Raw genomic sequence first — 20,448 nt, forward strand, 5'->3', positions numbered from 1 at the left:
GCACAATGGAACGAAGATGCCCGTAAAATTACTAAGCAGTATTCGATGGAAGACACTGTGAAACTTTCCCAGGGCTATGGATATGTCTTTTTATTAGTGGCGTCTTCTTCCTCCAGCTAAAAAGAAAAACAAAGCATGACGCACTGCACTCTTACGTCAGTGATGGAGGTAGGAGTGCACCATCCCCTAAAGGCACTGCCTTTGTTGTGAATGATCGGTGAACCTCAGCAGACGCGTGTGGGTGCTTTTTGCCAGTCAGTCCCCATAGCCGAACAACCTGGCTAACTTACAAAATTTGCACTCACTTTCTGTACTCCATACGAACAGTAAGGCTTCCAAACTTTGTGTAAGAATTTCCGTGTGCCGAAGAGAACCGTCACGAACCGTCATACGTCACCAATCCTATTGCCCTCAGCATATACCACAATGCATCAGCTTGCTTTCGCGAACGCTTGCCGGCAGAGCAGCAATCGCCGCCGTCCGTGCGCTTCGAGTATCCCGTTTCATTTTTCGAGCACTGTGCGTGCTTGCGCGCGCACGCGTTTGTCTGTGTGTGTGTGTGTGTGTGTGTGTGTGTGTGTGTGTGTGTGTGTGTGTGTGTGTGTGTGTGTGTGTGTGCGTGCGTGCGTGCGTGCGTGCGTGCTAGCGCGTGTGTGCCTCGAACATGGCTGTAAAAGACAAACACAAAATTTTTTGTAGCCGACAGAACGAGCCAAACTGTGGAATTCAAAGGTGACTTTGGTGCAAATGTCGGCCCGCCACGCTGGCCTAATGGTTATGGGGCTCGACTGCTGACCCGCAGGTGGCGGGATGGAATCCTGGCCGCGGCGGCCGCTCTTTCGGTGGGGGTAAAAGTGCTTAGGGCTCGTGTACTTACATTTACTTGCACGTTAAAGAAGTCCAGGTGGTCGAAATTACCAGAGCCCTCCACTACGGCGTCGCTCGTAATCATATCGTGGTTTTGCGACGTAAAAACACAACCATTATTATTATTAATATTATTGGCGCAGCTATCCACCACCGCTCCTTTATAGAAAACGGTAATTTAACCAACATTCACCATCTTCGTCGTGTATACGATCGAGCCACCCCAAATTATATGTGGGCGTTCTTGCAGCAAGCTACACTCACAAGTAATAGTTTCTCACCTATTCATTACCACGTGCTTTCATAATTTCAGTCGCTTATAGTTGCTGTGAAACAATACAAAAATTGTATTCGCTAAAAGTTAGTGGCCTTTAATGTAAAAAAAAAAATGTCATCTTTTCTGCGCCCAGCCTAAAGGACAACTTTCTTTTCTCGTTTTAGCCGAACACGCCAACACTTCGCTTCATTCTGTGATTGTCAGGTACGCTCTATGAGATAGATGCCTGCCAGTATTATTAAAGACGAGTCTTTCTTGGGATATTTAAACGGAGAAATTTTAGTCTGTCTTTCTGTTTGTCGGCACGTCACTCGATTCAGCCACTCGGCCAAAGTTGAACCACTTGCCCAAGGGCCAGCCAACTTGAACGGCTGACTAGGTTCATACTTGTGTACATTGTCGATCAAAAAGCAAACGTTACGCATATCTGAGGCGCAAGATCACCAGGTAAGTATTAGGTGGTGTGTTCCTTTAATAGAAAATGCATACATACGTAATTCTAAAGACCCTAGTTTCTTAAGCTGCGCTGAAAATGCGACTGCGCTGAAACTTGCCTTCCTCCGTGCCCTCTGCGCGAGCTCATTGTTGTGTTTCGGTTTCGGTTTTGTATTGCACTGTACAAATGACATGGGGCGCCGCTCTGGCATTCCTGTTTTACCCAGGCGACTTGTAAATAAAAGAGTGTGTGGAGAGTACTCGTTCAGTGCGGACGTTTCTTCTGCTCCAGCGCTTCTCGCTAAACCGCGTGTTCGGGCTGGCTGGCGTCCCCGCCGGTCAAGTTGGTCACCGCCTGTCTTCGCCTGCTGCTGCGCCGGGACTAACAGCCCGCAACACAGCACTCATGTTTCCCGACGTATTGCCAGATGGCGTCCATATAACACGCAGCGCCTCCTCTATCGTCTTTAGAAGACATTTGCAGCGAAGCACGCAGATATGCGGCCAATTGTTTTCTGCTTTTAACGCAGAACATAATAATAATATCTGCGGTTTAACGTCCCAAAACCAAGATATGATTATGAGAGACGCCGTAGCGGAGGGCTCCGGAAAATTCGACCACTTGGGGTTCTTTAACGTGCACCTAAATCTAAGTCCACGGGCCTCAAACATTTTCGGTCTAGTGCCATAATCACTAGACCATCGTGGCGGGGCTTATCGCAGAACAAGCGTTCCTTTCAAGCTATACAACCGGTATTACAATTGATAATTTACCTCTCAGCGCGCACGCTGCAAATGTCCGCTATTCGCCACATTTCTGTTCGTTCTCATGCGCTTTACGAACAGATCTACTCACTTGTCTCAGAGCTGGCCACAACGACGGAGAGCACGAGCAAAATGAGAAACGTCCTCCGGGTTTCCATTTTTTTTTCGGATATCTGGACGAGGAGAAAGCCGGAGCATAAAGACTCCGGGTGCCTTGTCAACAAACGGTACGTCGCTAGCATTCAAGGTTGCATTCGAGCGGTTGAAGACACCTGCCAGGATACGGAACTCGCGTATCGTTGGAAATTGTTAGCCTGTTTTTCCGAGATACGTGGCTAGACATTGTCGGTGAGGAAGCCGTCCTTGATAACGCAACTCCTTCAACGTACGCAGAGTTGGCCGGGATACAAATAACATTTTTATACGTTTTTCACTCTACAGCAATCGCCCACTCTGTGTCGTTGTATGGCGGGGCATGGAGAATGATATTACAAAAGGGCTAATAGAAGCAATGAAAACAAAAAGACCTCAGTGAATATAAATCAAACATCTTGCTTAAGCATGCATTATACTACTGAACGCGATCTGTAAAGTTACGAGCGGTGAACCATTTATAGTAAAATAAATATCCTCACTTACCAATCCACTCGAAGGGCTCCGTGATCTAAACTTAGATGCCAAATGTATAGGGTTCTTCTTTCACGGTGCAATATACACGATAAAAGAGGAGAAGAAAATGAGCTCTCCCTTGCTTCTGGAGCACTACCGTCTCTTAAATACTGGTGCTATCGAGGAGTGATAATATTTTGCGTACTTCTCGACGACAAAGCTGAAGCTATCGCGTGACGAATTCGTTTGCCCAGGTTTTTTATCTGTGGGAAATACTACCGTAATGTACAACAGGCAAACAGCAGACAGTGTTATTATCTTCCTATGGCTGCGCTAATGTCCGCATTGAGGAATTTCCTACGCATAGTGATACCTCGATAAGAGCGCGACTATCTTCCGCGCGTTCGTCGGCACGTTTTGGCATAGCGATAGCTTTGCTGCTGCGCAGATACCACGGCGCCTTAAGCATTAACATAATTATGTGCTTGCCGTCTTCAAACCTGTGAACTGAAGACAAGAGCGCCAATTTAGGAAATTCTGCTTGTAAGTCACATTTGATCACACATTTGATCAAATACCTTCCCTTATGATGTAACGGAAACACACGGTATGGCATGTTCTTCTCTGGCTCAGCTTAAGAACGTAATAAACCAACAGTCCATACAACATCGTGTCATACGAATGTGTTTGTAGCTGCGTGTTTGCTTCTGGTGAGCGAATGTCTTCAATATGCACCTGCAATGCACTCCAAGATCTGTTTTTGTTCCTACATCTAACCGAAACTCAGAGAAATCCTCCATGTTTTTAACTACTATTATTTAACGTGGAAGCAGAAAGAAATCAATTTCCTGATATTATTTGAACCTTTTTATATTTAGTATACGCTTACCAGTATGAGTGACTCTCGCTCTTCACACGCGCGCCATATTCATGCGGTTAGTTTGGCCACGTACAATTGGAACAATGCAGCACTTGGGATTTCCCTCTTATCAGGACGACTATTGTTTCATAATTTCTAGCACGTGCGTTTTGCCCACGTGCCTAGAGATGCCAGCGAAGGCCTGTGCAACAGGTCAGACGCATTTCTACACTTCGATAAATGCTTTCCATATGCATGCCATGACAGCGCACCTGTCCGCGACGAACTAGACGCAGTTGCCACATGAATACGGGTGTGCAAAAGCGGCACTGGTTACTTCTTTCTGTCGTCTTCATAGAAGGTGTCACGAATGCTCCAAACGAAATGTTACGCAGACCTCAGACACAAGTGTGAGTCCGCGTTAAATGAAGCTATTAGGTACGCAAGGATTTCTTTTGCGAATCAATCAGACAACCATGTCCATTCATCACTCTGTCACGTAAGACGAATCCGCTGTAAGAAATTAAATATATAACACAAAATAACATTACTCAGCAGCGCTTGTTTTCGAACGTACGGCCCCACGCTCCAAAGCCGCGTGTGTTACTCGCTGCACTCCCGTTTACAGAATGTGCATATATTTATTGGCATCTTCATCAAATCGCACAGGTGCACGATGGGGCGTCCCGGTGCGCCATTTCGTCCAATCATCGTAGCGCCTGTGCGCGCCAGTGAGCACCCGTGCGATTTGTCCAAGATGACAAAAACCATACTGTGCCCAAGGTGACATAAACCATGCGAATTCGCTGGGCCGGCGATGCGAACAAGTGCAAAAAAACCAACATTTTCTCTGACGGCTTCACTCGAACATTTCATGATGATTGAATAAAGTACCTCCACAGGACAAGATGTGGAGCCGATTTAGAAAAGTTGCAACACTCCGGATATTTAATGCCACACACATTTTGGTGGTAACGGGATGCGCCTTTGGATGGTCGTTTCAGTCGCTGACGATCGCTATGAAGATGATAAAAAACGCCTTGCCGATGTCGCTGGGAAAGAACGTTTTAAGGAAGGCTGCAGCAACTGTGTTTCGGCAACTCTGAGAGGAAACTACGCATGGAGATTTTCATTGTTGTCGTGTTCATGCGCCGTACAGTCGCTGAAGAGTCCTGCTGACATGATTAGTATACGAACACCAATGAGACCTACTTAATAGAAATTGTGTAACCAGTAAAGTCCTCCAAGATAACTCCTGGCCGTCCGGAGAGCTCACGCTATCGGGAAAGCCTTTGGCCTACCGGTTCCTACGTGCGCGGAGCCACCGACTTAGCCTGGAGGCTTTGCCCTCGGGTCATAGTTTCTATGGACCATAATAAAGTTCTTGCCACGCCATGCCATGCCATGCCATGCTCATGTGCAGTCGGTCGGAAGTTTAGAATAAATGGAAGTTCCACACACAAAAGCGGAATGCGCCTGTCCTACGGCTCAGTAAGAAAGTTCTTCTGACTTGTTTTTGTTTGAAGTGCAAGCACTTTCTCTCTGCCTAATGTAAGTATAGTCACCGCAAGAAATATTAGCACAAGTGACTATTGCCCAAAACGGTCACTAGCGCTATTCTTTTTCTGCGGAGACTATACTGTTTCATCGAGCTGTGCCTATCAGGATGCTGCTGATACGAAGCGTCACATTGAAGGTAATTATGTTCATTCTGCTCTTATCACTAAAAAGTCCTTGGCTGTCATCTCCTTTTAGACCAGCTATCTCCCCAAAAATGTGCAATGATCACAGTAGATAAAACGTACCATTATTGTAAGAAGGAAGCTGATACCTACTTTATTAAAGCGATAATTTCACATTTATTGCATCAAACTGACACAAGCCGATCTACTAGCTGAATATCTGGAATTGTGAGAGGGAACTGGTCACACAGCTTCACTCGGCAAAATATTTAACGCGTGTTGTCTGTTAAGGAATGGTGGAGCAAGCAAATTTCACCACTCCAAACAAGTATGTGTGCATAGATATACGAATGCAAGCAAAATGGACAGCCGACTCTTGCAAGCCGGGCTGTCATAAGAGGCCATCAGGCTGACTTCACAACACGTTAATGTTAAGTCCGAAGCATTTTTAGCGAACCTTTGGCACTTTGAGCGTTTCTCTCTACGTGTCCATCTATCTAGCCGCCTACGTCTGGGTGCTCCCATGATCGCCTCCTTAGCTTGGTGTAGACCAAAATTGGCATGGGAGGGTAAGAGAATTTGAGGAATGTGACTGCCGGGACATGACATGAATAACGTGCAGATCCTGTCGCGTACGTCGTCAAACCCTTTTCACCGGACAAGTGTGCCACATACCCGTTTACCACGGGCCGCGATGTACGGGTATGCGCCACAGGTGATTGACACTTTATATCTACCCAGGAACGGCGAGAACAGACATTGGTCATTTAAAAGAGACAGCCTTAAGAAAAAGCGACATCGGCAGCATTGATCCGACGAATGGAAAGACGAAGATTTAGGATTCCAGCCGGAATCGAACCCAAGCATTCTGCTCGGCAATCTGGTATTCTACCACAGAGCCACGCCAGGTCTGTATACTGGTCTGGAAAAACAGCCTATGCAGGCGTAATGTCAATCCAACGTTAATTGGGGTTGTGGTGCTGGCTCATTTTACATAAAATTCAGCAGATCCCACGTACCGTGGGAGTCGATGTTATGCGAAGCATGCGGCGGGTAGGTGACTCCGGCGTAACTTTTTTTACTGAGCGACACGTTACAAAATTACGCTAAGGATCTGTGTAAATTTTACACGCACACATATATATGTTGAAGAGCCGCATATGTGTTATATAACCAGTTGTTTACGGTGGGGTAACGCTGTCAATGGCAACGTGGGTATTACGAACACCAGAAGTGGTAAGCTGATATGTAGTGCTTATACGTGTCCCGAGAACGCACGCACGTTTCACGAACCCGTGTGCACGTGTGCAAGACGTTCTTGACAGTTCTTGAACAAGGGCATCACCACCGTGATCCGTGCACACCAGCAGCTTGTCGTGACTTGTTATAGGATCCGGTCGTGATCGTGGTGACGAGGGGTCCATGTGTAGTGAAGTATGTGGTATAGTAGAGCTGTTGGAATTCGTGGATGCCTCGGCCAGTTTGTGGACACATTGTCTGTCAGCAGAGCCAGCGACATGTCGGAACCTGAGGCCACCCTTCGCATTGGTGAGGTATAGGCCGTCGAGGCTGGTAGGCCTGGATAGTGCTACGTAGACCAACATCAGTGGATGGTGTTTGTCGTATTCTAAGACTACCTGGACGTATGTGGCATACGTAGCCTAGTCTACAAAGCGGCTGTCAATCAATCTGGCATCGTCCTCGGTCAGCATGAGGTCATCGCCCAGCCTCGTAAGAAATGAGAGGACACTGCGTCGTTCTGCTGGACGAAGTGCACTTTACGGGGCGGTGATGTGGATATCATATGTAACTTTCGTTAATGTATTCCTCCGGGGCCGAGCAATCCTTCAATATAGCTTGCTGAATCATAGGAGTACAAACGTAATGTTTATTAGACTGCTATAAAAGCGGAGCCAACACTAGAACTACAGACGTTAATCTGATATGACGCCTGTATCGTAGGAGTACACATCGCAGGAGTATCATATGTAGTGTTTATTCCTTTCTTGTAAAATTAGATAGCCAGCACCACAACCACAATTGACGTTGCACCGATATTGCGCCCGCGTAGGCTGTTTTTCCACACCAATTTATAGACTTGGCGTGGCTCAGTGGTAGAATACCTGATCGCCATGCAGAATGCTTGGGTTCGATTCCCGCTGGGATCGTAATTTTCATTCTTTCCATTCGTTGAGTCGACGCTGCCGATGTTGGTTTTCCTTAAAGCTCTAGTATTTAAGTTACCAATGTCTGTTTTCGCCGTTCCTGGATAGATATAAACTTTAAATCACCTGTGGCGCATACCCGTACACCGCGGCCCGTGGTAAATGGGTATGTTCCACACGTATCTAGTGGAAAGGGTTTGACGACGTACGCGACATGGTTTTAACGTTATTCATGTCATGACCCGGCAGTCATATTCGTCAAATCCTCTTACCCTCCCATGCAAACTTTGGTCTACACGAAGTTAAGGAGGCGATCATGAGAACACCCAGACGTAGGCGGATAGATAGATAGATAGATAGATACGTAGATAGAAACGCTCAAAGCGCCAGAGGTTCGCTAAGAAATGCTTCGCATTTAAAAGCAAGAAGCACTACATATGTACTACTACTGTACAGGTGTCATATCAGATTAACGTCTGTGGTTCCAGTTTCGCTCCGCTTTTATACCAGTCTAATAAACATTACATTTGTATTACTATGATTCAACAAGCTATATGGAAGCATTGCTCGACCTTGGTGGAATACATTAACGAAAGTCACGTGTGATATTCACATGATTCCGCCATAAAGTGCACTTAGTTTCGATAATACTGACGTATGTACTCTAACGTGAGGGCTGACGTTACGTCGCACCATAAGTTGCCATTTAAACGCCAGTGTTGTCGACGTGCCTGGTAAGCCCAGGATGTGCACACAGCTACTGCACTTACAAAAACACCTCGTAACGCTTGGCTCAAAGCCATAAAATACAGCAGAGAAGTACAGCTAGAATAAGCGCGCAGACGATGAACAATAACGGCACATTTTATTGTTATTAAAAATAGTGCATCGATACCGGCATACTTAATAGCTTGCCGGTTCTAGGATAAGATACATCATACATACAACACACATAGTGCAATCAGCACAAATCTGAATTAATTTCGCAAGCTTAGCTGTTACGCTCTGTACTAAGCGAAGATATCAGGTGGGCATTATCGAACAACGCTGGCCGTTAAATAGAAGCCACAAATTATAGCTAATATATTGACCATGGTCTTTCCCGAAGGAAGCAGGGTATGATGAAGATATATCTGATTTAAAGAAACGTCAGCCTAAAGTTAAAAGCGCTCTCTCCTTCACTGAGTTTTCCTTCTGTAAAGTTGAACAATCAATTGGTGGAGTCAGTTGGATCGCACTGCTGTCGATCAAGGAATCTTCTGTATTGCAGTTCTTGTGGCAAAGAGGCGTGCATTGTTTTGAGAGAGTGGCGTGATTCTGCGAACGAGCGGCCGAGTTGCAAACTTCTGAAAAAAGTCGGTGAAAATTACAGGTGGTTCCCTGGCGCTGGGCAATAATGGAGAGGAAGCGAGTTGATTTTCGTCTTCATGAGCTGTTTGCGCAGATGGGGTTACGAATGTATAGGTCATGGGTGATTTAGTGTCACTTGCGACAGGTTCATGATGCTCCGCTTGAGTTGTTCTCTCTGGGGCAACTATGAAGCTTCCCATACGACGCGTACTGTGCGACGGTGCAGTCGAGATTTTATTATAGGTTTTACCACCGGCAAGTGGTGAAACATTTGGATATCTGGTTACGGACTGATGCTCGTGTGTGGAGACAGTGGTTGGACAGGCGTCAGTTGATGTCGGGACCAAGAATGGTGTCTTCGCTTCAGACTCCACTAGAGAATAGGAATGTTGGAGATTTTGCGGTGAACCTTCACTTCTTTCTTCTGGTGTTAATGCTATATTGGGAGACACTGTTACGGAAGTACCATTACTCGCTTTCAAATTTATCATATTACCTGATTTTATGATTTCTGATAATTCGTGCTCTCCCGCTCTAGTAAATTGTGGATACGTAGGAGTCGTGTTAAAGCTCAGCGATTCAGTGGTTTGTTTTCTAGCCACGTCCCTATGAGAGCCCGTAGTTACAACGTGCTGCAAATAAGCAGAGGTGGTTTGTTTATTAACTAGTTTGAGAGAATCTGGAGCATTTGATGATACAAGGGACGTGGCAAGGCCCATATGGCTGGAAGCACGGACCATAGAAGTCGTAAATTTTGCTCCTGACACAACCGACCGCACAAGTTTTTCACTGGCACGTTCTGGAGAGCCAAGGTCAGCAGTAGGCTGTGTACTTCGTACATTTTCGATATCCCAGTTGGTCACTGACTCCCTTGTAGTAGGCGCAGTTCCTATCACATACTTTAGTGACTCATCGGACTCCTTCAAACCTGTTGAATAAAGGCTGGAGGTCACAGATGTAATTTTGACTTGGGACTCTACTGCACGTTCTGCAGAGGTAGCCTTCATAACTGATGCCATAGTTGATCCATCTGTGTATCCACTTATAATTTGAGGGGTGACTTGTTTAGCGTTTACCCCATGCCCACTGTTACTTTCTGAGCCCAGGTCTTCGGACGAGATATTTTCTTCTGTTACATTAACTAATACTTGTGAGCCTGCATTTCGTGCCGTACGTGTAGTGATTTTCACAGCCACTGAAGTTGCTGTCATTTCAGGGCTAAATGTGCTTAGTGTAGCTGAAGTTTCTGAACACCCTCCCGGATGATCCCTGGATCCAACACCAAGCACTGCGCTGCAACCTTCTGTAATGTGGTTGATTGTATGCGCAGAAGTTATTCCGTTGGTTGTTACTGACACATAGGACGAAGGTGATTGACTATTATCTGCCACATAGGTTTCTCTAGAAAGCAACACTGTAGTTGATGTTCCTCGACGTGTCTGCGCCATGCTAGTTTTTCTAGAATTGTCGACGGCGTTGTAACGGACAGTGGCGTTCGGCATACCTTGCCGATGCAGACACCTCTTGAGCCCCGACCGTCCTGCACATAGAAGCAGGATAGGCAATAAGAACATTGGTCTCCTCCAAAGGGGCAGTTTATGTAAATAATAATATGGACAGCACGAGACAAATCCTCGTAGATTGGAATGCAAGCTGCACCGATGTAAAGGGATTCAAGAAATGGCGAAACCTGGCGTGAAACTTATCTAATGGCCCATTTTTCCTTGTGGCGTCCTTCTTCACTTCCTATGCGCTGTCTTTAACCACGTCTCTAGAAGTTTAAAGGATCGCTAATGTGGTATGATACACCGAAATAAAGGAACAACGTGCCTCGAACAACTTCGAGATTCTTAAAGTAACAGACCGATGCAGACCACTCAAGCAGACTACAGTTTTGCTAATACCCGCGTACTTATATTCACCGTGCAACGGCTATGCAATCATGCAAACATAAAAAATAACAAGTTTCAAAATAAACTAACGTGTCCGGCGTGCACCGAACAAAGAAGCGGTCAGAAGAATGCCGCGTAGATTTTCTCGGCCTCCCAGTATGATAACTTACCACTGAAAGTGATCTGCAGAGCAGGAAAGAAATGTAAAAAGAAGAGACGCGAGGCACCGAACGCCACAAAGTATATATGCTTGTTAATGCATTTGTTAATGCATTGTCCTTGCTTCAACGTCGTAAAGTGTTGTGAGGTACACCTTTAGTTCCGGACAATTGCCAATGTAATGGTAAATGGCCTCTGCTTCAGACAGCTAACAAGGCACATCATAAAGATACCTTGGCTAAATTAGGTATGCTTCTAATTTCGGGCATAATTAACTTATCAACAATAATTAGGAAAAATAATTTTTCGCAGAATGAAGTTAACACGTTTGACTCACAAACGCTGTAGGCAATGCAATAACAAAGTATCCCTACTGCGTCGAAATATCTGTAAACATATCTGCTTGTTTAAAAAGCTTTCCTACTTCACAGTGCTATTACAAACCTACTGAAGCTTCATCATTCTTCTCAGCAGCCCTATATCCTCCCAAGTACGTTGAAGAACTTACTGTACACCTTATGGAGCTGACTTCGCTAATGCGCAAGAAATTTGTTCATGAAAGCTGCTCGGTACAAACAATGAAACACTGGATCGGTTGCATTGCACTTAATGACACCGCATCTCCTTGCGATGTTTTCATATATTCCCAGTACTATTTCTCTACAATAACACATCAATAACTACTGAGTCATTATGCAGTCTCTCTCTTGACGCTGCCTTACCACACAGGGCGTAAACCTTTCCTCCATGATGATGAATCGAGACTTCCCCCTACCGCATCTGAAGAAGCATGCTGTAGCGGCACCGCCGGGCTGAAAAGATGGAATATATCACCAAATATTTCCACGAATAGGTACGGATGGCAAACCAGATGCTTTTGTGGTCACTGTAATTTGCAGGGCGAAACAAACTAAAACACTGTTATCTTCGCAGCATCCTTGCTAGAAGTACATTCAAGGCACGCCACTCGATATTGAGTGCGTCTCGTACTATCGACGCGTTTCAGTTTCTTTCGCCCAGCGTCACCCCAACTTGAAATATTGCGCGCTAATTGATCACAATTGATCACACAGTTTTGAAAGGTCGCACGCTGATTGGGGAGTGAAGGAACGTGAACCGAACATTTTCTGTCATGCACCAAAGCTGTGGCCCTAGTGATATTGTGATAGCAATTATTGTGATAGCAATTTATTGTGATAGCAATTATATGGACCCTCTCCACGGGTTCTTGCCGTCGCCGTCATGTCCTTCCGGTATGAAGTATAAATTGATAAGATCCCCCCGCGCATTCTTGTTCTCCCGCGGGTAAAAACGCGCGAGCGGGGGCGACGAACGCGGCCGAAGCAGAGATCAAACGAACCGGCCTGTTTCCTTCGCTCGGAGAGTGCATGCGATAACATCACCCCGCTCGGGAGGCCTGCCGTCAAAGCAGACAGGAACGCTCCGCCTGTCTTCAACGACCATGAAAAAAGATGCGATGGGGGGTTGTCGCGCGATCAGCCACTACTTTGAACTTTGGATCTAAGGGCGCGGTCGCAATCGCTGGCAGGCGCGCTACCTCGAAACCATCACAGCAGGCGGCTTGTATACCCTTCTACGTGCTGCGCTCTCAACGCGAAGTGACTATGCCGAGAACATCTCTCCCTGGAGCGGCCGTATTCGCAATGCCCATAAACCGTCGCGCCGCCAAGTGGAATTCAGGAGCACCTTCTCGAGGAGGGTTAGTAACCGACAAAATGGCAGCACTATGCAGTCGCTCCCTTGTTCGGCTATGCTAGCCTCAGTGTTAACGCGTTGGCAAGAAAGGAACACCACGACTTTGCATGTTCCCTGCATCAGTGAACAAACCGGGTCCTCCGTGACCCGAGAAATCTGATTCGTTCTTACGAGACGCGCGAAGTTTTCGTGAAAATACGTGGCAACTCACGCTTTCAGTGATAGCCCACAGTGTACACATTTCAGCTTCGCGAGGTTTTCTGTAGCCACGTACAATGTTATCGTGTGACGTTTTCAGTTGGAGCTCACGCTGTTTTAATTGCATATAACATTCGTCAGGGTTTTTTGCAGTGCATGAATCTCATAACATTGTACGCGGGTGGTCGCGCGGGCTCGCGATGTGCTCTTCTATAAGTGAGCAATCTCAAGTTCGCGATAAACATTATAGGGCGTCTCTCTTTTGTCAGGAAAGTGCAGTTACGAATCGTGCGAGCGACGTTTTAGTCATTCGTTGACGCGTCCGCTCCACGCCCTTCGTGGAGCGATGCGAATGCTCTCAATGGGGCTCTTCGATTTTCCATTTTCTGGCAGCCCCGCGGGCTGCCAGAAACCAGCCAGCGGGTTCCTGTTCTGACAGGAAATGACGTTATATCACGTGGCTTAAAAACTTCTGGCAACCAGAAAGTGGTCGGGAGAGGGAAATCGAATGTCGGGTTCGCGGCTGGCCGGCTCACAACTGCGTCGTCTGCTCTTCACTTGTGTCGTCTGCTCCGATATGCTTGCACAATTTTTGTTAGCGACGATCGCTGGGTTGTTGGCCTTGCTGCGCGCTCGCCGGCTCCGCAGGCGTCACCGACCAGTTGCGTGCGAGGACGAACATGTGGAAGATCTCGTTGTGTGCCTGCTTATCAGCAGACTGCAACGAGAAGACCGTCACAGAGTTCCGCTATACTTGGAGAGCGTCGTACCGGCCTATATGGACTTCGAATTCAAAAAGTTGTTTCGCCTGTCCAGCGTTACTTGTGCAGCCCTAGCTGAGGAGTTTGGAGCTCCTGAATTTTATCCCCAAGGCCTCCGAGGACGACCGAAGATATCTGCCGAGAAGACTCTCCTTGTCGCGCTGACGTACATCGGCACGCAAATGTCGATGTACCAAATCGCCGACAAGTTCGACGTCAGCGAATCAACCGTGCATATGGCGATTTGCCGCGTGCTGGACTTTTTAATTTCTATCAGTGCACAGGTGATTCGCTGGCCGGACCGGGAAGAAAAGGAGCGGACGAAGCGCGCCTTCCACGACGCACTTACTCGTCGTGGAAGTAACGGGACTGCCGGACGTCCTCGGGGCCATTGATGGGTGCCATATCCGCATTTCTAGGCCCACGGAGTCTGAGGAGTCTTATTATAATCGTAAGAAATTTCACTCCGTCATTCTCCAAGGGATTTGCAATGCGGATATGGCATTCATTGACGTGTTCGTCGGTTTCCCCGGAAGCGTCCACGACGCAAGGGTGCTGCAGGAAATCTTCGTCTACGAAGTGGGGGTCTACGAAGTAGCTTCGAAATGCGAAGGTGAGTTGTTGTGTGTGTTTCCGTTCAGGACATTGTCATTAGCTGATGAGGCACCCCAAAGAACAAATGCAATCAGTTGCGTTAGTCGCGGTTGCAATTGCATAAATATATAATTTTGCACTCAGCCAGTGCGTATTATTCCTCCATGGCTTTCTTTGTCTAACTAGTATACGTATCTCACGGAATCATTTTGCAGGTGGATATGTGCTCGGGGATGCAGCGTATACCTTACTTCCGTGGCTGCTACCACCGTACCGCCCGATCGCTAACTGGCAGCCTTGGATGACGAGGTTCAATAAAGTGCACAGCAAACAGAGAGTTGTTGTGGAGTGTGCTTTCGGTATACTGAAGGCGCGCTTTCAACGGCTCCTTTACATCGGTGTCACGGACATCGAGCAGGCCGTCCGTATTGTCATCGGTGCCTGTGTTTTGCACAACGTTGCAAGAAGAAGCGGCGACACGGTCGACGAAGGGGAAGTGGCCGACACCGGCACGGACGTGTCTTCTACCGACCCCATCGACGATCAGACGCCGGCCGTGTCTGCTGCCGCGATGAGGGACACTTTGGCGCAGAGTTTGTGAGCTTTGTTTTTTTCCCTCTCAAACTGTCATTTTGTTTTAATGTAAGGGCATTTATGTTCTTTCTGTGTGTGTATTATTTCGCATGACCATGTGCTGGTAAACCAAGTGTATGTATGTATCATGAAGTTATGTCACTTTGTATGTGTTACTGAAGTGGAACTGTAACAGTGGAGGGCTCCGGAAATTTCGTCCACCTGGGGTTCTTTAACGTGCACCTAAATCTAAGTACACGCGGGCCTCAAACATTTTTCCTCCTCCATCTGAGCCGCCGCGGCCGGAATTCGATCCCGCGACCGTCGGGTCAGCAGTCGAGCGCCATAATCACTAGACCACCGTGGCGGGGCGCTTTCATATACTAGTATTCAACTAGAGAAAAAACCATGGTTCGTTGTCATAATCATACATAAAACCTAACATAAAACCAATGAAACATTGTATCGCTTTCCATCCTCGTCATGTACCATTTTTCATGGTTAATTTATCACTGCTCAAGATGTACCCATTGTATCCAAACTTGTGTAACGTCATCACCATATTTCATAGCAAAAATTGTGCCTGAGATTCGCAAGTTGATAACAATCCTGTTACGATGTTTTACGGAGTTAGCTAGTGACTCACTAAACCCTTTGAGACGCTGTGTACGCAATTGTGTAAACCACTTGTTTTTGCTATTTGTATCGACTAAGGGTTAACGAAGAGCACGATACATTGAGCTTTGGATGAATTTAACCTCCTGCATAATAAAATTGTCTTCATTTAACTTCATTTTGCAGTGTACTGTTCCATATGATCACTTTGCTGAGGGCACTACAATATACAAGTCGTTCGACGTGCTGCTTGCCGAGACACGTCCAAAGTATAATTTTTCTTTGTTCAACATTGACATAACTGAAACCGAATTTGCACTTTATTTCTAGCCTGAGATTTCATTCTATTTATGCAAAAACAGAGCATGGGTGGCTTCAGAATAAATACATATTTAATTACAAAAATTATTAGCAGTGGTTACTATAATGCACATAAATGAACACATTATGACATTATTTTTGTTGCAATGAATATTGAGGGCCTTGAAATAACGTTGTACCGATTTGTCTCATTTACAGACAGTTTTCCATAGGTGGCATCTGAAAGGGTTAATACAGTTTCTTGTGTGTTTGCATATAGCTACTGTGTAGTTATATTTACTCATTTTTACACCTCACTCATTTCTAATGGGATGTTCTCTGTATGTTCGCATGATGAAGGTTTAATGCAGTGTCTGTAATACAGTGTCGGTAATACAAGAAGGGTTAATACAGTGTCTTGTGTGTTTGCGTATAGCTACTGTGTATTTATATGTACTCATTCTTACACCTTACTCATTTCCAACGGGACGTCCTTTTCTATGTTTGCATGATATCCATTTGTAACCTTATTTTCACGCACAATAAAATAACTGTATGTGAGCACAAGCATTCATTCTGGCATGTACAATAGACACGATACCTCACCTATCAAGTTATACTTGATAACTTGACTGTACATGTCACTAGATCTCTTCTTTTCAGGAATGTGGACACAAAAATTCAATTCATAGATCACACTATTGGCAGTTTCATTTTGCACCATGAAGAATATCCTAACCTTTTTAAAGCCTTCGTATGCCTTTACTCAGGAGGAAACAGTTCACCAAAAGTAAACAATGCAGGTACTTAAAAACAGGATAAATTAGGGAGTTGTCCAAGTGATATTGCACCATGGTAGAAAGAAATCAGACAAGCACTCTAAGCAATGTGCAGTGCAGTTTTTTGTGTGAGGATTCCATTGTTAATTCAATGTCAATCAAATAATACAACATTCAAGTTCTGTTTGAAAAAATTCTGGTTGTAAAATTCTAACTAACAGAGTAAGGCTTCTCTTTGTTCAGCCTGCAGCTGTTTATTGAAGCTACTGGGAATTTTCCTGTAGCCTCTTTGGCAGTCTTTTCAAACAGCTATTAACGTGGAACCTGTTTCAGTTAATGTTTATGTGCTATGCATTTCAATGCACATGAAAAAATTAACTTGCCAGAAATGAGACGTAGTACATATGAAGCACACGTGACGTACACAAACTTTATTGCACACAAAATGCACATGCCATATGAATAATTGAAAAAATATAAAGTAAAATAATTTACATTTCTTCTCCGTCCATACTCGCTCCTTGTGGCAGCAACCTGGTGACAGCTGTGGTAAGCTGCCTAACGACACAGAGCAGCTCCTGATGCTGCCGCTCTTCTGTCATCAATTCCTCTTCTTCCATTGACTGACATTCCTTGCGCCACTTTTCACGGCTCTCCTCTGTCGATTTGAGATGGCCGAGGAAGGCGTCAATCTGGGCACGCACACGGTCCTGCCGTGGTTTTCTGGCTGGCAGGCCTTGTGGCGGTGGGGGTACATTGGGTCCAGGTGTGCCTGGTGGTGGGCTTGGCGATGGTGGTGGCGGTGGTGGGCTGTCTGCCTCATCACAGCCCATGTCTTGCGCTGTCTCATCAGGACTTGTGCCGGGCTGGGGGCTGGCGGCGGATGAAGTGCCAGCACTAATTGTGCTGGCAGAAGCATCTGCCTGGGTGCTAGTAATGAAGATTATAATTGTTATTTACACGTTCCTAAAGGATTAATTTTAAGTTACATGTTTGTATAGCTGCCTGCCTAGTGTTATATCTGTCCTATCCAAGATATTATTTTCACTGTATTTGGTTACATCCTACTAACAAGATGCACACTGTAACAAGTATTTGCAGATGCAACCAATCGAGCATAGTAAAGCAGGCACATATACCTTGACCTCCTTAGCTTTCCTGGTCCCCCAAGGCAACGGGGGTTTATTGCATGAGACTTCTCGAACACTTCAGCCAGCTGCCTGGACATAGAAAAATAAAGATACATTAGCAACAGTTCTATGTACCTCCTAATTCATGCAGCAAACATCGCAAGACCCATTGGCATGTCCCATTATCCCCCTCCCCCTACCGCCTGTGTTTTTAATTAGCTTGGAGCACCACGCACACCCACACACATGTAATAACATGTATATAAACACAATTCATGCAAAGTGCTCAGTAATCCCTGCTGCATGTGACATAATTCCAAATGATAAAATGTTCAATGCCATGCATGCACAATATTACAAAATAAAACCTTACTCTTCAAACTCGCAAGTCTTTCGTCCAGCACCAGATCTTGAGTTGTTTGCTCTTGCATTTTTGTAATTTTTTTCTAAATTTCGCCATTTATTTTCTACCTGGGCGGCTGTCACAACACAATTAAATTCTTTGCTGATTATATCTGCCAATGTCTCCTACGTGTGTTCTTTTTCCTTAAGGCCAATCTCGCATCTTTCTTCAATTCCTTAAATTTACTAATTAAGAAAACAGCCTTGGCTGTGGGCCAGAGCTCTTCCGCTCTCCTCGGATTCGCCTCCCGCGCTCTCAGCTGCAGGTGCACTCGCTCACCATCTGCAAGAAACAAAAAGCTGATGTAGCGAATCGCGCCTTGTAAAAGCACCAAACTAGATTTTAAACACTAGAAAAAGAAGCTCAGTGGTGAAGTAATCTGCCAAGCGTATTTACCTTTCGTTATGTGCGCTTGGTCACCGTTGTCGAGAACGGGCTGCCCGTTCAAAATCCACGGCAGCGTACACGTCAACTTCAACTCCATCGAGCAAGACCCGGCACGTCGACATCCTCCTGCACGTAGGCATCAACAACTGAATGCAGCGAAACTTCAGCGAAGCGAAAGCGAAAACCGTTTCCCCAAGCGAGCAAAGAACCGCCGCAGGGGAAGACAAACAGCTGGCGCCGTAACGACAACAGGCTCCCCTTTCACGCCGATATACACGTCCATTTCTGCAGCTCCGCCGAGCAAGACGCGGCGCGCTGGCACCCTGCAAAGTACAAATCACAGAAAGAAGCAAAAGTTGAGGGAAGCGGACGATCTCCCCAAGCGATAGCCCCCAAGCGATAGAAAAAAGATACCACCCGTTGGGAAAACAAGCTGGTGCCCGGGCTTAATTGCAGCGAAGCGCATGCCGCAGCTTCAGAAACTCCGCGCCGTCGAGCAAGACGCGACATTCCGTCACCCTGCAATGTAGTACGTACAAACCAGAGAACGCATTAGGGAAGCGGAAGTACGGACCACAAGAAGCTTTTAGAGCGAGGATAGATGTACTCACCCCTAGGGCAACGGCGCCCGGGGAGCATCGGAAAGAGCGTCTGAAAGCTGGGAGAAATCAAAGGGCCCAGAGCCGCCGAGGCCTTTGCATTCCGTAGTCCACGCAAAGATGGTCGCGAGCGCTCATCGTCCCTTTTGGCGTCTGCTTGCCAGAAAACAAAATCGTCCTGGCGAGTTCTGGCGACCCGCAGCCAGAGGGCGAAAAACGAATGCCCACCGGAAGTGCGCGCGCGATGGGCGGAGCAACCCGCGAAAAAACGAATGCGTTCTGGCTGCCTCTGGCAACCGCGGGTAGCCAGATGTAGCCAGAAGTGGAAAATCAAATAGGCCCAAAATGCCGTCCTTCACCAGTGTTGATTTCACGGCCAGCGCTGCGCCACTTGTTTTCGTACGTTTGTTGATAGGGGGCAGCACACTGCAAGCGATTTGCTTGTTGACCGGTTTGAGAGCGAAATCGGCCAAATGTTATCCGCGCCCAGACGTCTGTCTATTTGTAAACATGGTGACGCGGAGTGGTTGAAGTCTTTCGGCGGAGGAAATTCTCAGATTGCTTTCAGCAGTGATGTTGAAAGGACCCATCTTGACGACGAGGATTTTTCACTGGACGTGGAAGGCTGTGAAAGCACCGATAGTGACAGCGACGATGAATGATCAGCTGCTAACTGACGAGGAGTGAGTTGCACTTCACGTCCCCTCGTGTGTTAATGTTCTTACATGCTCGTAAGTCACTTTGATTGTATTTAACGTGTAATATCCTTGAGCGAGATCAAAATAAAAGCATAGTTCCTCTTGTGCATTGCATTTAGCGCAATTATTGTGGATATTATGGAGCAACACGCTCGAGCTTGATCAGCGAAATGAAATGGTTAGAGCGATGAAACGTGCAGCCACGGCCACAATCAACTCCTCTCGGCTAACTACTGTACTTCACCGGTACCTTCCGAACGGCATTGTTGTTCGACGAATGTTTCGCTACCTCGAATTATTCGACGTTGAGAAAAGCATACGTGTGCATTCTTTTCGATATTCATGTTTCGATCGTGGTGATCGAACCTGCAACATGCGAGTGAAGTGAATGCACACGGCTAGAGTCTGAGCATGGCTGTGATACAAGCGCTACTGAACGGGATGTTAAATGCTTGTGTTCTGTTGAAGAAGTATCTCCGCTTTCTTGACTGCGCAAGTAATGACGACGGCGTAATATTGTAACGTCTCAGTCGCCTTCGTGCGTAACAGAGTGGTGGAGGTGCGGGGTACGCGTTTGCAACGACGGAACCACCATTGCTACACCTTCGTCGAAGCCGTCGACTTGCCGGTCTCCC

At 46.3% G+C, this 20,448-nt stretch overlaps 2 protein-coding genes and 1 long non-coding RNA gene across 3 annotated transcripts; 1 reads left to right on the forward strand and 2 right to left on the reverse strand.

Annotated features, from left to right (window-relative positions):
- The first annotated feature begins 14,233 nt into the window (after positions 1-14,233).
- LOC125758336 (uncharacterized) lies at positions 14,234-14,930 on the forward strand. Its single transcript, XM_049415397.1, has 2 exons — positions 14,234-14,348; positions 14,545-14,930. The coding sequence occupies exons 1-2, from the start codon at positions 14,234-14,236 to the stop codon at positions 14,928-14,930; spliced, it is 501 nt and encodes a 166-aa protein (XP_049271354.1).
- A 2,157-nt stretch (positions 14,931-17,087) lies between these two features.
- Positions 17,088-17,429, reverse strand: LOC125758337 (uncharacterized proline-rich protein-like). Its single transcript, XM_049415398.1, has one exon. The coding sequence runs from the start codon at positions 17,427-17,429 to the stop codon at positions 17,088-17,090; it is 342 nt and encodes a 113-aa protein (XP_049271355.1).
- Positions 17,430-17,735: 306 nt separating this feature from the next.
- LOC119390853 (uncharacterized) lies at positions 17,736-18,764 on the reverse strand. The gene is made up of 3 exons (XR_005183506.2): positions 18,526-18,764; positions 18,100-18,411; positions 17,736-17,816 (listed from the first exon to the last, which is right to left on the reverse strand). It is a non-coding gene; the product is annotated as an uncharacterized LOC119390853 (long non-coding RNA).
- Positions 18,765-20,448: the final 1,684 nt, after the last annotated feature.

This window comes from Rhipicephalus sanguineus, chromosome 4, assembly GCF_013339695.2.
Source record: "Rhipicephalus sanguineus isolate Rsan-2018 chromosome 4, BIME_Rsan_1.4, whole genome shotgun sequence".
Lineage (NCBI taxonomy): Eukaryota > Metazoa > Arthropoda > Arachnida > Ixodida > Ixodidae > Rhipicephalus > Rhipicephalus sanguineus.